The sequence below is a fragment of the Bufo bufo genome, chromosome 4, assembly GCF_905171765.1.
Source record: "Bufo bufo chromosome 4, aBufBuf1.1, whole genome shotgun sequence".
In the NCBI taxonomy this organism is placed as follows: Eukaryota; Metazoa; Chordata; class Amphibia; order Anura; family Bufonidae; genus Bufo; species Bufo bufo.
The window spans coordinates 382,554,163-382,574,582 of record NC_053392.1 but is presented as its reverse complement, the minus strand read 5'-3'; the positions used below and the strand labels follow the sequence as shown (position 1 = coordinate 382,574,582).

The following is a 20,420-nucleotide window of genomic DNA, read 5'->3' as shown; positions in this document are numbered from 1 at the left end:
AAGGTGGAATCTGATTGTTTGCTATAAGTAACCAAGTCACTTTTCTTTTTAATTTAGTTTGGATAAATCTTCCCCTGTAATTTAAAAAAAATCCATTTAATATACACTGCTCAAAAAAATAAAGGGAACACAAAAATAACACATCCTAGATCTGAATTAATTAAATATTCTTCTGAAATACTTTGTTCTTTACATAGTTGAATGTGCTGACAACAAAATCACACAAGAATTTAAAAATGGAAATCAAATTTTTCAACCCATGGAGGTCTGGATTTGGAGTCACACTCAAAATTAAAGTGGAAAAACACACTACAGGCTGATCTAACTTTGATGTAATGTCCTTAAAACAAGTCAAAATGAGGCTCAGTAGTGTGTGTGGCCTCCACGTGCCTGTATGACCTCCCTACAACGCCTGTGCATGCTCCTGATGAGGTGGCGGACGGTCTCCTGAGGGATCTCCTCCCAGACCTGGACTAAAGCATCTGCCAACTCCTGGACAGTCTGTGGTGCAACGTGACGTTGGTGGATAGAGCGAGACATGATGTCCCAGATGTGCTCAATTGGATTCAGGTCTGGGGAACAGGCGGGCCAGTCCATAGCATCAATGCCTTCATCTTGCAGGAACTGCTGACACACTTCAGCCACATGAGGTCTAGCATTGTGTTGCATTAGGAGGAACCCAGGGCCAACCGCACCAGCATATGGTCTCACAAGGGGTCTGAGGATCTCATCTCGGTACCTAATGGCAGTCAGGCTACATCTGGCGCCCTCCAAAGAAATGCCACCCCACACCATTACTGACCCAATGCCAAACCGGTCATGCTGGAGGATGTTGCAGGCAGCAGAACGTTCTCCACGGCGTCTCCAGATTCTGTCACGTCTGTCACATGTGCTCAGTGTGAACCTGCTTTCATCTGTGAAGAGCACAGGGCGCCAGTGGCGAATTTGCCAATCTTGGTGTTCTCTGGCAAATGCCAAACATCCTGCACGGTGTTGGGCTGTAAGCACAACCCCCACCTGTGGACGTCGGGCCCTCATATCACCCTCATGGAGTCTGTTTCTGACCGTTTGAGCAGACACATGCACATTTGTGGCCTGCTGGAGGTCATTTTGCAGGGCTCTGGCAGTGCTCCTCCTGTTCCTCCTTGCACAAAGGCGGAGGTAGCGGTCCTGCTGCTGGGTTGTTGCCCTCCTACGGCCTCCTCCACGTCTCCTGATGTACTGGCCTGTCTCCTGGTAGCGCCTCCATGCTCTGGACACTACGCTGACAGACACAGCAAACCTTCTTGCCACAGCTCGCATTGATGTGCCATCCTGGATAAGCTGCACTACCTGAGCCACTTGTGTGGGTTGTAGACTCCGTCTCATGCTACCACCAGAGTGAAAGCACCGCCAGCATTCAAAAGTGACCAAAACATCAGCCAGGAAGCATAGGAACTGAGAAGTGGTCTGTGGTCACCACCTACAGAACCACTCCTTTATTGGGGGTGTCTTGCTAATTGCCTATAATTTCCACCTGTTGTCTATCACATTTGCACAACAGCATGTGAAATTGATTGTCACTCAGTGTTGCTTCCTAAGTGGACAGTTTGATTTCACAGAAGTGTGATTGACTTGGAGTTACATTGTGTTGTTTAAGTGTTCCCTTTTTATTTATTTTTGAGTAGTGTATTATTTAAAGGACCATTTACCATTGTTATAAAAACTTCAATAAAGGTTCGAAGTTTGCAAAGAATTTCATGTTGTGTAGTTATCTTTAAATATTTACTATAAATATGGGTCAGAACACCGAATTCACCGGGTCATTGATAAATAGAGGAAAGGGGCCCAAGTTTGGGAAACAGCCCCGGGCCTATGATGCACTTAAAGGGGTTGTCCGGGTTCAGAGCTGAACCCGGACATACCCTTATTTTCACCCCGGCAGCATCCCTGAGCCTAGCATCGGAGCATCTCATGCTCCGCTGCGCTCCCGTGCCCTGCGCTAAATCGCTCTTTTGTTTTCAATAACACACTGCCGGGCGGTAACTTCCGCCCGGCAGTGTGTTCGGTGACGTCACCGGCTCTGAGGGGCGGGCTTTAGCTCTGCCCTAGCCGTTTTACTGGCTAGGGCAGAGCTAAATCCCGCCCATCAGTGCCGGTGTGTCACCGGGGTTCCTGTCAGCCCCATGGAGAGCCCCGGTACGTCACCGGATCTCCAAAAAATGCCTTTGCCCTGCGCAATTTAGCGCAGGGCAAAGGAGAGCATCGGAGCATGAACTGCTCCGATGCTCCTGTCAGGGGGGCTGCCGGGGTGAAAATGGAGGGATGTCCGGGTTCAGCTCTGAACCCGGACAACCCCTTTAATCCGCCCCTGCCTCCAGCATACAGTCCCATGTAAAATACATGACTCTTTCTACCTTCAGCTCCTCCAGCATACGGTCTCATGTAAAATACATCACTCCCCCTGCCCAGTATACAGTCCCGTGTAAGATACATCACTCCGCTGCATTCAGTCCCTCCAGCATACAGTCCCATGTAAATATATCACTACCCGAACTTCAGATCCGTCCAGCATACAGGCCCATGTAAAACACATTACTTCCCTGTCTTCAGCCCCTCCAGCATACAGTCCCATGTAAAGTACATCACTCCCCGATTTCAGCTTCACCAGCATACAGTCCCATTTAAAACATTACTTCCCTGCCTTCAGCTCCAGCCGCATACAGTCCCATGTAAAATACATCACTCCCCGATTTCAGCTTCACCAGCATACAGTCCCATTTAAAACATTACTTCCCTGCCTTCAGCTCCAGCCGCATACAGTCCCATGTAAAATACATCACTCCCCGGCCTTCAGCCCGTCCACCATACAGTCCCATGTAAATACATCACTCCACGGCCTTCAGCCCCTCCAGCATACAGTCCCATGTAAAACAAATTACTTCCCTGCCTTCAGCTCCAGCCGCATACAGTCCCATGTAAAATACATTACTCCTCCTGCCTTCAGCTACTCCAGAATGCAGTCCCATGTAAAACACATTACTTCCCTGACTTTAGCCCCTACATCATACAGTCCCATGTAAAGTACATCACTCCCCGGTGTCAGCTCCACCAGCATACAGTCCCATGTAAAATACATCACTCCCCGGCCTTCAGCCCGTCCACCATAAAGTCTCATGTAAAATACATCACTCCCTCTGCCTTCAGCCCCTCCAGCATACAGTCCCATGTAAGATACATCACTGTCCCTGCCACCAGCCCCTCCAGCATACAGTCCCATGTAAGATACATCACTGTCCCTGCCACCAGCCCCTCCAGCATACAGTCCCATGTAAAATACATCACTCCCCCTGCCTTAAGTCCATCCAGCAAACCGCCCTATGTAAGATACATCACTCCCCCTGCCTTCAGCCCCTCGAACATACAGTCCCATGTAAAACACACTACTTCCCTGCCTTCAGCCCCTCCAGCATTCAGTCCCATGTAAAGTAAATCACTCCCCGGCTTTCAGCTCCACTAGCATACAGTCCCATGTAAAATACATCACTCCCTGCCCTTCAGCTACTCCAACATACAGTCTCATGTAAAATACATCACTCCCTCTGCCTTCAGCCCGTCCAGCATACAGTCTCATGTAAAATACATCACTCCTCCTGCCTTCAGCATACAGTCCCGTGTAAGACACATTACATCCATGCCTTCAGCCCCTCCAACATAGTCTCATAAAAAATACATCACTCCCCTTGCCTTCAGCCCCTCCAGCATTCAGTCCCATGTAAGACACATTACGTCCATGCCTTCAGACCCTCCAGCATACAGCCCATGTAAGATACATCACTCACCTACATTCAGTCCCTCCAGCATACAGTCCCATGTAAATACATCACTCCCCTACATTCAATCCCTCCAGCATACAGTCCCATGTAAATACATCACTCCCCTAACTTTAGATCCGTCCAAGATACATCACTCCCTTTGCCTTCAGTCCCTCCAGCATTCAGTCCTATGTAAAATACATCACTCCTCTGCCGTCATCCCCTCGAACATACAGTCCCATGTAAAATACATTACTCCTGCCGTCAGTCCCTCCAGCATTCAGTCCCATGTAAAATACATCACTCCCCTCACATTACTCCTGCCGTCAGGCGTCAGCCCCTCCAGCATACAGTCCCATGTAATATCACCTCCCCCCTAACATCCAGTCTCCATCCAGTACAAGGGGGTAGCGACTAAACTCCAGACACGAAACGGACCTTCTGACGTCACACTATCACGTAACCTTTCTAGGTCACGTGGGTCGGCAGCCAGCGCGCGCTTCTATTTCAGTGCTGCTACCATTACAGTAGGAAGGTTAGGAATGGCTGCTCTGCGCACCAGCGTCTTTAGCACTGACAGGGAAGAGTGTTTGCCTGAGAGGTACATGTGAAGCTTGGGGGCTGACAATTCTGTGAGGGGGGACTGTCCTGTGGGATTGTATGATGGGGGGCTCTATGGTGTGGGATTGTATGATGGGGGGGCTCTATGGTGTGGGATTGTATGATGGGGGGGCTCTATGGTGTGGGATTGTATGATGGGGGGGCTCTATGGTGTGGGATTGTATGATGGGGGGCTCTATGGTGTGGGATTGTATGATGGGGGGGCTCTATGGTGTGGGATTGTATGATGGGGGGGCTCTATGGTGTGGGATTGTATGATGGGGGGGCTCTATGGTGTGGGATTGTATGATGGGGGGGCTCTATGGTGTGGGATTGTATGATGGGGGGCTCTATGGTGTGGGATTGTATGATGGGGGGCTCTATGGTGTGGGATTGTATGATGGGGGGCTCTATGGTGTGGGATTGTATGATGGGGGGGCTCTAGGGTGTGGGATTGTATGATGGGGGGGCTCTATGGTGTGGGATTGTATGATGGGGGGGCTCTATGGTGTGGGATTGTATGATGGGGGGCTCCATGGTGTGGGATTGTATGATGGGGGGGGCTCTATGGTGTGGGATTGTATGATGGGGGGGGGCTCTATAGTGTGTGGGATTGTATGATGGGGGGGGGCTCTATGGTGTGGGATTGTATGATGGGGGGGCTCTATGGTGTGGGATTGTATGATGGGGGGGGGCTCTATGGTGTGGGATTGTATGATGGGGGGGGCTCTATGGTGTGGGATTGTATGATGGGGGGGGGCTCTATGGTGTGGGATTGTATGATGGGGGGGGTTCTATGGTGTGGGATTGTATGATGGGGGGGGCTCTATGGTGTGGGATTGTATGATGGGGGGGGCTCTATGGTGTGGGATTGTATGATGGGGGGGACTGCCATGTGGGATGGGGGGACGGACTACGGTGTGAGATTGTATTATGGGGGGCTGCCGTGTGGGATTGTGTTCTTGGGGGGTTGTGTAATATTGTATGCGGGGGGGGCCCCGTATATTATTGTATGCAGGGGGGGGGGCCCGTATAATATTGTATGCAGGGGGGGGGGGCCGTATAATATTGTATGCAGGGGGGGGGGCCTGTATAATATTGTATGCAGGGGGGGGCCCCGTATAATATTGTATGCAGGGGGGGGGCCTGTATAATATTGTATGCAGGGGGGGGCCCTGTATAATATTGTATGCAGGGGGGGCCCCGTATAATATTGTATGCAGGGGGGGCCAGCGATGGACTGGCCATCGGGAGTACCGGGAGAATCCCGGTGGGCCGATCGAATTATGGGCCGGCCAGGGCCGCCATCAGGGGGGTAAAGCCGATACCCCAGTAAGGGGCCCGGCCGGTCCCGAGCCATTTTAATTTTTTTGCTGTCAGTGTGTTAACTTTAAAATCAGCGCTCATCTCTTTACTATCTTACACTGACTCAGCTCCAGTAACAGCAGGCAGTGTGGGGGCGGCGCTCACTCACTGACGTTACACGCCTGCTCCTCCCACTAGGCGGCGCAGGCGCGTGACGTCAGTGAGTGAGCGCTGCCGCCCGCACTTGTTACTGGAGGCTGGAGGGAGCTGAATGTAAGGTAGTAAAGAGATGAGCGCTGTGTTAAAATTAAAGTTACTGTCTGCAGCCTGCAGGATACCGATTTATTAATGTATACTACTGTGAGTGGCGGGGAGGGGGATCTATGGATGACGGCACTGTTATAGGGAGGGGGATCCGTGGATGGCACTGTTATGGGGGGGGTCTGTGGATGACACTTATGGGGGGGGGTGTCTGTGGATGACACTTATGGGGGGGATCTGTGGATGGCACCATTATGGAGGGGGATTTTTTTTTCTAAATTAAGAGTAAAAATAAAAAACCTGTTTATACTTACAGTGGAATGTTTTTACTTATGTTTTTTTTTTGAGTGTGTTTGGGAAAAATAAAGTGGGCCGGTCTGGCTGAAGTCCAGGGCCACTTTATTGTCCCAGTCCATCCCTGGGGGGGGCCCCGTATAATATTGTATGCAGGGGGGGCCCCGTATAATATTGTATGCAGGGGGGGGCCCGTATAATATTGTATGCAGGGGGGGGCCCCGTATAATATTGTATGCAGGGGGGTTGCTGTGTGATTTGGTATGTGGGGGGGGGGGGGGGCAGTGTGATTTTGTTTGCGGGCTGCTATCTGGGGAGGCCACGTTCTATGTCACATGTTTTACTAAATAGAACAGGTTTTCATCTTCTCCGCACCCGATATTTATTCTTATATATTTTCTACTGTACAAGTCGGTGAAAGCTGCAGGTTTTACTGTTTTTAATAAAAACTTATTGTTGAACCCAAAAAAATGTATTCTATATTTTTATGTTCATTTCTCTATTTTTATTTTTATTTTTTATTGCAGTTCTTCTGTATTCTTGGCGCTTGTAGCTGTGCATAGAGACGGACGCAGGCGTAAATAATGGTCAGTGTTGAGCGAAGCTTCAGATGCTTCATTCAAATTTGGGAATAATGCTGTACAGTGATTCGTCTCTGTACAGTCTAAGGCTACATTCACACGTCCGTGGTGTGTTGCGGACCAGCAAATTGCGGGTCCGCAACACACCAGCCCGTCACCCCCATAGAAATGCCTATTCTTGTCCGCAAGCTGTGGAGAAGAATAGGACATGCTCTATCTTTTTGCGGAGCTGCGGACCCTAAATCGGGGCCGCGCTCTGCAATTGCGGCTGCAGACAGCACACTGTGTGCTGTCCGCAACCATTCCGTCCCCATAGAGAATGAATGGGTCCGCACCCTTTCCGCAAAATTGCGGAAAGGATGCGGACCCATTTTGCGGACGTGTAAATGGAGCCTTACAATGTATGGGCTCCTCGGAGCCAAAGTAAGTTATTCACGAAGTTGCACGAGACTCCATTGAATAACTCAGGTAGTTGATTTTTAAAGTGGAAAAACACTTTAAAACTTTAATCAGAACTCTGCTTCGGTTCAGAGGTTCTAGAATGGACCGAAGCAGAGTTCGGTTTCAAGTTTTAAAGTGTTTTTCGACTTAAAAAATCAACTACCTGAGTTATTCAGTGGTGTCTCTCGCAACTTCATGAATAACTAACTTCGGCTCCTCGGAGCCCATACATTCTAAGACTACGTAGATTAATCACTGTACAGTATTAATCCGAAGTTTTAAACGAAGTGACTTCGGATGAAGCCTCCAACGCTCACTGCCCTTGACACCAACAATGGCCTAACAGATGCACACATTACACCGCCCCGCGGATCTGTGAGGAGCAGCATTTACCACTACAAGGGGACTCCCTGTACAATGCTTTAACCCCTTTGTGACCACCCAACGTAAATATACAGTCCTGATCAAAAGATCACTTGAAAAATGGCAAAAAATCCTATTTATCATGGCTGGATCTTAACAAGGTTCCAAGTAGAGCTTCAACATGCAACAAGAAGAAATGGGAGTGAGACAAAACATTTTTTGAGCATTCAATTTAATGAAAACAACGAATAAACTGAAACAGGCTGTTTTTTAGCTGATCAAAAGTTTAGGACCACACCTCCAAAAAAAAAAAATAAACCCCCCCAAAACAGAAATCCAACTTCCAAACATGAACTCAGTAATGAGTAGCTCCGCCGTTATTGTTTCGGCATGCTTGATGCAAGCGTTTCCATGAGGTGAGTGAGAACATTTCTCCAAGTGGTGAAGACGGCCGCACGAAGGCCATCTACTGTCTGGAACTGTTGTCCATTTTTGTAAACTTCCCTTGCCATCCATCCCCAAAGGTTCTCAATTGGATTTAGATCAGGGGAACACGCAGGATGGGCCAAAAGAGTGATGTTATTCTCCTGGAAGAAGTCCCTTGTCCTGCGGGCATTGTGTACTGTAGCGTTGTCCTGTTACCACACAGACGAGGGCCCTCAGCCATGAGGAATGCTCTCTGCAACATCTGGACATAGCCAGCGGCCGTTTGACGCCCCTGCACTTCCTGAAGCTCCATTGTTCCACTGAAGGAAAAAGCCCCCCAGACCATTATGGCGCCCCCTCCACTGTGGCGCGTAGAAAACATCTCAGGTGGGATCTGCTTGTCATGCCAGTAACGTTGGAAACCATCAAGGTTATATTTTTTCTCATCAGAGAATAAAACTTTCTTCCACCTTTGAATGTCCCATGTTTGGTGCTCTCTTGCAAAGTCCAAACGAGCAGTTCTGTGGCGTTCAAGGAGACGAGGTCTTTGAAGACGTTTTTTGTTTTTGAAGCCCTTCAGTCTCAGATGCCGTCTGATGGTTATGGGGCTGCAGTCAGCACCAGTAAGGGCCTTGATTTGGGTCGAGGATCGTCCAGTGTCTTGACCGACAGCCAATTGGATCCTCCGGCTCAATGCTGGTGAAATTTTTTTGGGTTCTTCCACTTGACTTTTTTGTTCCATAACCCTCAGGATCATTTAAAGGGTTTCTACCACCAGAAATACCGTTATGTAGCTGACTGATATAGCGATGCGCTAATGTCAGCACTACATAACAGTATGTTTCTAACATTAGTCCCTGCAGCACTATGCTAATGAGCCTCTAGGTGCTATGTGGGTGTAAAATCAGCACCTAGAGGCTCTGTCCACTCACCCTTTATCCCGCCCAGGTCCAGTGTTCTGCCCGCCCCGCTCCTCTTGATTGATGCCACTGTTCTCTGCATCGTTGGTGAAATCCCGCGCCTGCGCCGTTCACTTCGGCGCAGTGAGTGAAGGCCGCTCTCCTGATGCCGGCTTCCTCACTGTGACGTATCCGGCGCAGTGAGGAATCCAGCACCAGGATTGCATCATTCACTCACTGCGCCGAAGACAGAAGTGAACGGCGCGGGATTTCGTCAACGATGCGGTGGACTGTGCCATCAATCAAGAGGAGCGGGGCGGGCAGAACAGAGGACCTGGGCGGGATAAAGCGTGAGTGGACGGAGCCTCTAGGTGCTGATTTTACACCCACATAGCACCTAGAGGCTCATTAGCATATAATAAAAGTGCTTTTTTTTTACAAAAACGGCTACAGGGACTAATGTTAGAAACATACTGTTATGTAGTGCAGACATTAGCGCATCGCTATATCAGTCAGCTACATAACGGTATTTCTGGTGGTAGAAACCCTTTAAGAAATTCCAAATGCCTGTCTTCCTGCGTCCCACCTCAGCAGAGATGGCGCGCTGTGAGAGACCCTGCTTATGCAGCTCAACAACCCGACCACCTTCAAAAAGGGAGAGTTTTTTTGTCTTTGCCATCACAACGTGTGACTACCTGACAGAAAATGACAATGAATCCACATCTTTGCACAGATTTGGCCTTTTAAAGGCATGTGGTCCTAAAATTTGGATCAGCTGAAAAACAGCCGGTTTCAGTTTATTCGTTGTTTTCATTAAATTGAATGCTCAAAAAATGTTTTGTCTCACTCCCATTTCTTCTTGTTGCATGTTGAAGCTCTACTTGGAACCTTGTTAATGATCCAGCCATGCTAAATATGATTTTTTGCCATTTTTCAAGTGGTCTTAAACTTTTGATCAGGACTGTACCTCGGTGGGTGGGTATTTAAATATGGCCGCCGCTCTCGAGCACCATACCTGCTGGGTGCTGTTTTAACCCCTTAAGGACCCATGACGTACATGTATGTCATATCTTGATGGGACTTAAAGACCCATGACGTACATGTACTTCATGAGGTCTGGGGGAAGATCGGAGGGGAATCGCTGCACCATGGCTGCTCTTACCGGTAGGCAGCTATGTCGGGAAAGAGCAGCATGGTGCCGATCCACCCCCCTGCAGCTCCAAGCGCTGCGATTGGATGATCAATGTGTCGGTCACATCGCAGCACAGGAAGCTGTCAGCAGCTGCGGGGAGGGTCGGGAGGAGGTCAGGGGACAGTGGCTGGTGCTGAGCTGGTCAGCACCGGTCACATCCGAGGTGAGGCAGGGGACACCAGTGTTTTGGGTCCCCTGCCAGCGCTGCGATTATCTGAAACAACGCTCCAGCCAATGGCAGCGCTATAGCTGCACAGGAAGAGGCAGAACGTCCCTGCATGCAGCCATTCTAGCTGGTGACTGCTTGCAGAGAGGTTCTGTGCTGCTGTGGCTTGCTGGGACTTGTGCTGCACCACCACTACGAATTTAACGCCTTTGCATGCTGAAAAGAAGAATGAACAACAACATCTGGAATAGCTGCACAATTTTATTTTTTTTTAATTTGCAGCTGTTCCAGATCCCTCTGTTCCTGCCCCCCCCCCTTCCTTTTTTTTACGGACACCATTTGGTCCGTGCACTTTTTTTGGTATTTTATTAAATTTTTTAACCATTTTCCAGCTCTGCATCACTTTTTCTGTGTGCGAGCAGTGACTGCCAAGTGCTTTTCAGTGCATACCTCCCTGATCAGCACATGCGGATTATTAGTGCAGATTTTTTTCATATTTTATTTTTTTGGGTTAAAAAAGAACTGGTAGTTAGGGCTTTATATAAATATATATATATATATATGTATAAGTAACATTTTTAGCCAATGTAGTAATGTTTTATACGATCTGTGGTGCTCTGCAGCACGCACAATCAGTAGTGTGCTCAGTAGCATCTGCACATTTGAGGTTTTTTTTTCACATTTGTGTGTGAAAAAATAACAGCAGTTAGTGGCAGTTAGTTAGATATATCTATCTATCTCAATTTCAGTTAGTGTCAGTTTAGATTTCAGCACGAACGCACCATCTGCGTACGTGCCTTTTGCAACCACTGAGCACCGATCAGTAGTGTCCATTATTGATCGCGACTGCTCAGTTTGCGCTACAAGTAATTTTTTTTTTGCAGAAAATGTTTTTGTTTTTTTAGAACTTTTCTTCTAATTTGAAATTTATTACAAGCCCCTTCACGTGTGAAAACACTACATACACTCCCCACACTAAATAAAGGTTTACACGTTTCACACGTCACACCCCAATAAAATAAAAATTCATCCGACTATACTCAGCTGAAGAGGCACACGCCATGCCTGCCTCCGATACAGATTCTGCCAGTGAGGGAGAAGAGGATGCCACTTTCCTCTACTCCCTCATCATCATCCGCTGATGAGGGACCCTTTAGAGCAGGCATGCTCAACCTGTGGCCCTCCAGCTGTTGTAAAACTACAACTCCCACAATGCCCTGCTGTAGGCTGTTCGGGCTTGCTGGGAGTTGTAGTTTTGCAACAGCTGGAGGGCCGCAGGTTGAGCATGCCTGCTTTAGAAGGTGCCACAGGGTAGCAGCGGAGGCAGCCCCCCAGAGTGAGCCCACATGGACCCCACCCCCTGACGATTATCAGCCCCAAATTCCGGAGTTCATGGGTCACTCAGGATTTCTGATAGATTGTGCGGACTTCACTGAGCTAGATTTTTTCAAAATCTTCTCTGAAGATTTTGTAAATCTAATGGTGGCCCAAACCAACTTATACGCCCAACAATTCATTGCTCAGAAACCTAGTTCGCCATACGCTAGACCCCTAGGTTGGACCCCAGTAGATGCAGCAGAGATGAAGAAGTTTTGGGGACTCGTGCTGCATATGGGCGTAGTAAAGAAGCCAAACGTCAGACAATATTGGAATTCTGACATTTTCTACCAGACTCCAATTTACAGTCAGACCATGAACCGGAAGCGGTTTAAATGGCAGCAAAAATCCATGTCTGCCAATTCAGGCCTGCAAAAAACATATTTTGCACTTTGCCTGTAGAGGCCTGCTGTGCGCCAATACAGCAGACTACGAGCACATATGGGGTGTTCGCAAAATGGGGAACATATACTGGGGTGCATTTTCTCCTTTAACCCCTTGTGTAAGTGAAAAATTGGGGTCTGCTAGTAATTTTTCATTTTTACAAATGTGTGCTTCGAAATCCTCTCTCTAGTATTTCTGCCTTCTGTGAGACTCCTGTTTGGTAAAAAGTACCCTTTCCACCACTTAAAATGTTTGTACGGGGATGTATATTCTGGAATGGGGTCACTTTTAGGTGTTTCCACTCTAGGGCCACCTCTGGGTGTCTTCATATGCGACATAGCTCCCAATTACCATTCCAGCTAAATCCTCTCTCCTAACCGCCATATGGTGCTCCTTCCACTCTGAAGCCTGCAGTGCGGCTATACATCATGTGGGGTGCATTTTGTCCTGTTACCTCTTGTGAAAGTGAAAAATGTGGGTGTAAAGCAACTGTTTCTGGAAAAAATTGTGTGTGGTAGACAGAGGTAGATTTGGTTAGCAAATGTTTGGCAAAGGAAAATCATTTCTAGGTTCGTCCACTAGTAACATGTCCACTCCTGCCGGCACTGCAAACCCACCACAGCCAGACAACATCTCCTGCACCTTGTCCGTCATGTTCCACACTGTCACTGCTACAACCAACTGCTACTACAACTGCAAGGCCAGACATCTTCTGCACCTGTATTGCCGTCTGGTGTATGGGAAATAGACAGTACACAGTGAGCAGGCTAAACTCCATACCTGAAGAGGACCTCACCAGCAGGAGGACCTCTCTGTATATAACACATAGAAAAGGTCCGTCTGGTGTATGGGAAATAGACCGTTCACTGTGAGCAGGCTGAACTCCATGTCTGAAGAGGACCTCACCAGCAGGAGGACCTCTCTGTATATAACACATAGAAAAGGTCCGTCTGGTGTATGGGAAATAGACCGTTCACTGTGAGCAGGCTAAACTCCATGTCTGAAGAGGACCTCACCAGCAGGAGGACCTCTCTGTATATAACACATAGAAAAGGTCCGTCTGGTGTATGGGAAATAGACCGTTCACTGTGAGCAGGCTAAACTCCATGTCTGAAGAGGACCTCACCAGCAGGAGAACCTCTCTGTATATAGCACATAGAAAAGGTCCGTCTGGTGTATGGGAAATAGACAGTTCACTGTGAGCAGGCTGAACTCCATGTCTGAAGAGGACCTCACCAGCAGGAGAACCTCTCTGTATATAACACATAGAAAAGGTCCGTCTGGTGTATGGGAAATAGACAGTTCACTGTGAGCAGGCTGAAGAGGACCTCACCAGCAGGAGAACCTCTCTGTATATAACACATATAAAAGGTCCGTCTGGTGTATGGGAAATAGACAGTCCACTGTGAGCAGGCTAAACTCCATGTCTGAAGAGGACCTCAGCAGCAGGAAAACTTCTCTGTATATAACACATAGAAAAGGTCCGTCTGGTGTATGGGAAATAGACAGTTCACTGTGAGCAGGCTAAACTCCATACCTGAAGAGGACCTCACCAGTAGGAGAACCTCTCTGTATATAACACATAGAAAAGGTCCGTCTGGTGTATGGGAAATAGACAGTCCACTGTGAGCAGGCTAAACTCCATGTCTGAAGAGGACCTCACCAGCAGGAGAACTTCTCTGTATATAACACATAGAAAAGGTCCGTCTGGTGTATGGGAAATAGACAGTACACTGTGAGCAGGCTAAACTCCATGCCTGAAGAGGACCTCACCAGCAGGAGAACCTCTCTGTATATAACACATAGAAAAGGTCCGTCTGGTGTATGGGAAATAGACAGTACACTGTGAGCAGGCTAAACTCCATGTCTGAAGAGGACCTCACCAGCAGGAGAACCTCTCTGTAGATAACACATAGAAAAGGTCCGTCTGGTGTATGGGAAATAGACAGTTCACTGTGAGCAGGCTAAACTCCATACCTGAAGAGGACCTCACCAGCAGGAGATCTGATGGGGCCACATGCTGAGCTTTCCTTTGACCATGATGACGGTGAAATCACAGGTTACCGCCAGAGTATTGCAATCTGAATACTTTGATGGGAACATTTCACAGATAACTCTTGATGAGTAGAAAATTTGAGCCGATACTTTAGTTTTCTCGGACACTGGACGGTGGACATTTCTCCATGATTAGAGGCTCCTCTGCAGCATCATCTGAGCTCAGACCCTGTTCTCACAGGACTCGGGGTGAAGTGCGTCCATGATACGGATTCATGTTTTATGGTGATATTAAACATTTAGGCCTCCTGCACACAAATGTTTATTGTTTCCGTTTGGCAGAACGCTTTTTCAATTCCATATATGGAACCATTCATTTCAATGGGTCCGCAAAAAAACGGAATGTACTCCGTATGCATTCAGTTTCCGTTTTTCAGTTCAAATATAGAACAGGTAATATTATTGCCCGCAAATCATGTCCCGTGGCTCCATTCAAGTCAATGGGGCTGTAAAATGAACGGATACAGAATGTATCCGTATGTTTTCCGTATTTGTTCCATTTCTTTGCGGAACCGTCTATTGAAAATGTTATGCCCAGCCGAATTTTAGAATGTAATTACTGTATATGCCTTGTTTCCGTTTCCGTTCCTCAAAAAACGCAAACCAAACGGAAAAACGGAACGGAAGCTGAGACAGTACTGAAACAAAAAAAATGTAAAAACGGATCCTTTTAAAACGGACCGCAAAACCATCCGGTCTTCTGCAGGAGGCCTTATAAGGATTAAAAATAAAAAAGAGATTTTCTACCACTCATCTGTTCAACTTTATTTGGCAAAATTAATTGTAATGGATCACATACCACAAAGGGTTAAGAAGGTCCTTACAGAGTATGGAGTTTAGCCAATTCACTTTGAATCTGCTAAATCCCATCATAGTTCCGGACCTGACCACCAGGGGGCTGAGAGGTCCGCACCGTGTCTGGAGTTTAGCCAAATCACTTTGAGCTGGCTAAACACTAGCTCTGTTCCGGACCCGTCCACTAGGGGGCTAAAAGGTCCGTGCCGTGTCTGGAGTTTAGACAGCTCTTAGAGACCTGGCTATTTCCTATACTGCAAAAGAACCAGGTCCGTTTGGTGTTTGGAGTTTAGACACAACCATCATTCCTCCTCCCTGCAGCCCCTGACGAGACTCCGCCTCTTCCCATGACATCATACCTGCCCGGAGCAACTCCTTCTAGTCACTACCCTGGTATTCCATGGGATGAGGGCGTTTCTAAGGTTCTCTATTACGCTGGTTTTTCCTAAAGTATAAAGCCCTTGTCAGACATGGAAGCCATCCTACATAGCACCCTGCCGCTCCTGTCTGCTCTCACAGCACTAGCGGCTGTGGCTGGGCCCACCCTGGAGAGCGCAACCACCCAAGGTAATCTCCAGACCGCAGTGCCCGGTGGGTACGTGCCAGCAGTTCCTGTAACTAGGGAGTAGTGTGCGTCAAGCCTGTGCCTTTATCATGTCCTGCATCCTACTGGCGACATGCGTCACGTTCTCAGGCCTGAGTGCTGGCACACGTTACTGCCATGTCTACATTGTGCTCCAACCATATGTTACTGTGTGCCCAGGGCATGTATGTGCCCAGTGTACAGAGAGGTGTCACATGTAGTATGATGTTTGCATAGTCTAATATGGAAAGATATTACCTCCGTGTATGTGACGTCATACTGTATGGTATAGAAGGAGATCCCCTCTGTGTATGTGACGTCATACTGTATGGTATAGAAGGAGATCCCCTCTGTGTATGTGACGTCATACTGTATGGTATAGAAGGAGATCCCCTCTGTGTATGTGACATAATACTGTATGGTATAGAAGGAGATCCCCTCTGTGTATGTGACATAATACTGTATGGTATAGAAGGAGATCCCCTCTGTGTATGTGACATAATACTGTATGGTATAGAAGGAGATCCCCTCTGTGTATGTGACATAATACTGTATGGTATAGAAGGAGATCCCTCTGTGTATATGACACAATACTGTATGGTATAGAAGGAGATCCCCTCTGTGTATGTGACGTAATACTGTATGGTATAGAAGGAGATCCCCTCTGTGTATGTGACATAATACTGTATGGTATAGAAGGAGATCCCTCTGTGTATATGACACAATACTGTATGGTATAGAAGGAGATCCCCTCTGTGTATGTGACGTAATACTGTATGGTATAGAAGGAGATCCCCTCTGTGTATGTGACGTAATACTGTATGGTATAGAAGGAGATCCCCTCTGTGTATGTGACACAATACTGTATGGTATAGAAGGAGATCTCCTCTGTGTATATGACACAATACTGTATGGTATAGAAGGAGATCCCTCTGTGTATGTGACATAATACTGTATGGTATAGAAGGAGATCCCCTCTGTGTATGTGACATAATACTGTATGGTATAGAAGGAGATCCCCTCTGTGTATGTGACACAATACTGTATGGTATAGAAGGAGATCCCCTCTGTGTATGTGACATAATACTGTATGGTATAGAAGGAGATCCCCTCTGTGTATGTGACATAATACTGTATGGTATAGAAGGAGATCCCCTCTGTGTATGTGACACAATACTGTATGGTATAGAAGGAGATCCCCTCTGTGTATGTGATATAATACTGTATGGTATAGAAGGAGATCCCCTCTGTGTATGTGACACAATACTGTATGGTATAGAAGGAGATCCCCTCTGTGTATGTGACATAATACTGTATGGTAGAGAAGGAGATCCCCTCTGTGTATGTGACACAATACTGTATGGTATAGAAGGAGATCCCTCTGTGTATGTGACATAATACTGTATGGTATAGAAGGAGATCCCCTCTGTGTATGTGACACAATACTGTATGGTAGAGAAGGAGATCCCCTCTGTGTATGTGATATAATACTGTATGGTATAGAAGGAGATCCCTCTGTGTATGTGACACAATACTGTATGGTATAGAAGGAGATCCCCTCTGTGTATGTGACATAATACTGTATGGTATAGAAGGAGATCCCCTCTGTGTATGTGACATAATACTGTATGGTATAGAAGGAGATCCCCTCTGTGTATGTGACACAATACTGTATGGTAGAGAAGGAGATCCCCTCTGTGTATGTGACGTAATACTGTATGGTATAGAAGGAGATCCCTCTGTGTATGTGATATAATACTGTATGGTATAGAAGGAGATCCCTCTGTGTATGTGACACAATACTGTATGGTATAGAAGGAGATCCCCTCTGTGTATGTGATATAATACTGTATGGTAGAGCAGGGGGTTCCCTCTTTGTATGTGACATAATACTGTAAATAATAAAAAAAAAAAAAAACAAGAGTTACTAATGTAAGTGAATGGGATCTCATTGCGACCCCAGGTTGCGGAGATGGCAGATCTCCACTTGGAAGAAATGGCAACGCAGTTGAATCCTTGCAACTGTTGTGTCGCAGCGAGTTGCAGGTCGCTACACAGTTCAATTACATTAGTTGTGATGATCTTTAGCCATGTGATGTGTCTTGAGATCAACTTCGCCGTGTAGCCCCAGCCTGATACAGTCTAAAGACATACTGATAGGGACCGCCTGATGCTAATGTCTGTAAAGTGCTCCGGAATATAGTAGCGCTATATAAGTTTAGGGGGTTATCCGATTTCAGATACATTTCCCCCCCCCCCCCCCATTTGCTGTGCCCTCACCGGTAATATACTTACCCCGCATCGCCGCTGCTGCTTTTCCCTGCACACTGGTGAAAACATCTAGTATCGGGGGAAAGGGGTAGCAGCCAATGGCAGACGGGGACGTGCCTCCCTAGCATCGCGGGTGACGCTAGGGAGGCTCATCCCCGCCTGCCATCGGCTGCTGACCCAACCCCTTCCCTCTCCGGTGTGCAGGGAGAAGCAGCGGTACGGGGACCAGGAGTGGCATGGGGAGCGGGGTAAGTATACTACCTGTGAAGGGCCCAGCACATGGGGTGGGGGGGGCGATGTTTCTGAAATCAGATAACCCCCTTTAATAAAATTAATAAAATACTGTATATAGAGCCACAAGGACACCATGTGCTTGAGGCCGTGGGCATTGGCATATGTTGGCACGCACTGGCAGCATGCCTTGTGTTGCTATGATCTGTTAATAGCTGGGCTGCCCTGTACTGTGTTTCACATTTGTGCGCTTGGCCTTTATGTTCCTTTTTAGTTACCAGGAGTCGGGCTATTTCTCGTTTTGGTTGTGTAACATCTGCTCTCTACTTCCTCATTATCGTGTTTAGTTGGCGATAAATCGGGTGCTGGATTCTTGGGTCCTGTGACTTCCTTGTTCTTCAGCGACACAAGAGTAAAATTCTATATTGGTTCATTACTATGTGTACTTTCCATTAACTTCTTCCTGGACCACTCCGTAAATCTATGGCACACGCTTAGGTGTCAGCTGTAACCTGGGGTTAACTCCAAACGACGTTTAACTTCTTAGGCCTCTTTCAGACGGGCGTTGCGGGAAAGTGTGCGGGTGCGTTGCGGGAACACGCGCAATTTTTCTGCGCAAGTGCAAAACATTGTAATGCGTTTTGCACTCGCGTGAGAAAAATCGCGCATGTTTGGTACCATAACCCGAACTTCTTCACAGAAGTTCGGGCTTGGGATCGGTGTTCTGTAGATTGTATTATTTTCCCTTATAACATGGTTATAAGGGAAAATAATAGCATTCTGAATACAGAATGCAAAGTAAACTAGCGCTGTGGTGACGTCACTCCGGTCATCACATGATCCATCACCATGGTAAAAGATCATGTGGTGACCGGAGTGACGTCACCACAGGTCCTGTTCAGCAAAGGAGACAGAAGGAGATGCCGGACTGCGCGAGCAAGTGGACTAAGGTGAGTTACATTTTTACTTTATATTTTTTTAACCCCTCCAGCGCTGTTTTACTATGCATTCTGTATTCAGAATGCTATTATTTCCCCTTATAACCGATCGTCTCCTAGCAACCATGCGTGAAAATCGCACCGCATCCGCACTTGCTTGCAGATGCTTGCGATTTTCACGCAACCCCATTCACTTCTATGGGGCCTGCGTTGCGTGAAAAACGCAGAATATAGAGCATGCAGCGATTTTCACCCAACGCACAAGTGATGCGTGAAAATCACCGCTCATCTGAACAGCCCCATAGAAATGAATGGGTCGGTATTCAGTGCGGGTGCAATGCGTTCACATCGCATCCACGCGGAATACTCGCCCGTGTGAAAGGGGCCTTAGATCCTCCAGTCAGTAATGACCAAAGAAGCAGTGTTTTGCAGAGGGACATGGCTCCTCAATAAGCACAATCTTGAGGTGTCTTTGGGTTTGCCATACGTCTGGGAGCCTAAGAAATGGCCATCATTCTGCCACATATGGTCTTAGGTCTTAGTTAAGGAGATCCAGAGTTGCAAATCTTGGAATAACTCTGAATATAACGCCTCCTATTTCGCTTAGTAGTAGGACACCTTTTGAGGCGCAAAGTGCCTTACTCTACCTCTTTATACCTCTGCTTACATATGAAGGCCTACCATGATTTTTCTGTGCAAATTCAGCAGAGAAGATCACAGCATGTTGCATCTCCTTTCAGATTAAGGAGCTATTCTTCTCTCCACTCTAGCTTTTAGGGGAGAATACGTCCCTCGCAGTATAGCATATGGTGGAGCAGAGAGTCCTATATGCCCAATGTAGGGAGCTTTATACAAAGGGTTTGAAAGCCTTGTGCTAAAAAAGATGAATTGCTAGTAGAGGAAGGTTAACTATACATACTCTGTAAAAGCTTGGTAACTGTCCCAGAGCTGACGGATATGAAAACCGTCCAGGTCAGGAAGTTCCCTTATTGCGACACAATGTCTTGCACTTCCTACACCCAGGAGGAAACGCAGCTGTATTCCATGCTTGTTGGAGAAGTTTGCAGCTGCTGTATTCTACCTTGTGTGTGTGTGTGTGTATATATAGTCTTAGGGCTCAAGCATTGCGGATCTGCAAAACACGGATACCAGCTGTGTGCATAATGCGGACAATAATAGGGCGTGTTCTATATTTTCCCATTAAAGTGAATGGGTCTGCAACTGACCCACAAAAAATGCGGGCCAAAAATACGTTCATGAGCCCATAAAAGTAAAAAAAAAAAAAAAAAATCCCTTTACATATTTCATGTTTTGTTTCATTTTTTTTGTGTGAAAAGAAGCTAAGTCTGTGTCATGGTATCCACGGTATGTGCAAAATATAACGCAAACAGTTTACACCCAAAACTTGCAAATTAGGGGACACTTCATATTTGCGCCATGATTTGTGGCTTTTCTCGCACCTTT

General features: G+C 47.1%; 1 protein-coding gene across 3 annotated transcripts in view; it reads left to right on the top strand.

The window, feature by feature from the left end:
• Positions 1-15,240: 15,240 nt before the first annotated feature.
• The window catches only part of IFNGR1 (interferon gamma receptor 1), a 37,801-nt gene continuing 32,621 nt past the window's right edge, over positions 15,241-20,420 (top strand). For all 3 annotated transcript variants that reach the window (XR_005778422.1, XM_040429205.1, XM_040429204.1), the window contains exon 1: positions 15,241-15,500. Coding sequence is in view for 2 of the 3 variants with exons in the window: in XM_040429205.1 (XP_040285139.1) it covers positions 15,404-15,500 (97 nt within the window). In the remaining variant the exon portion in view is untranslated. The remainder of the gene's footprint in view (positions 15,501-20,420) is intronic.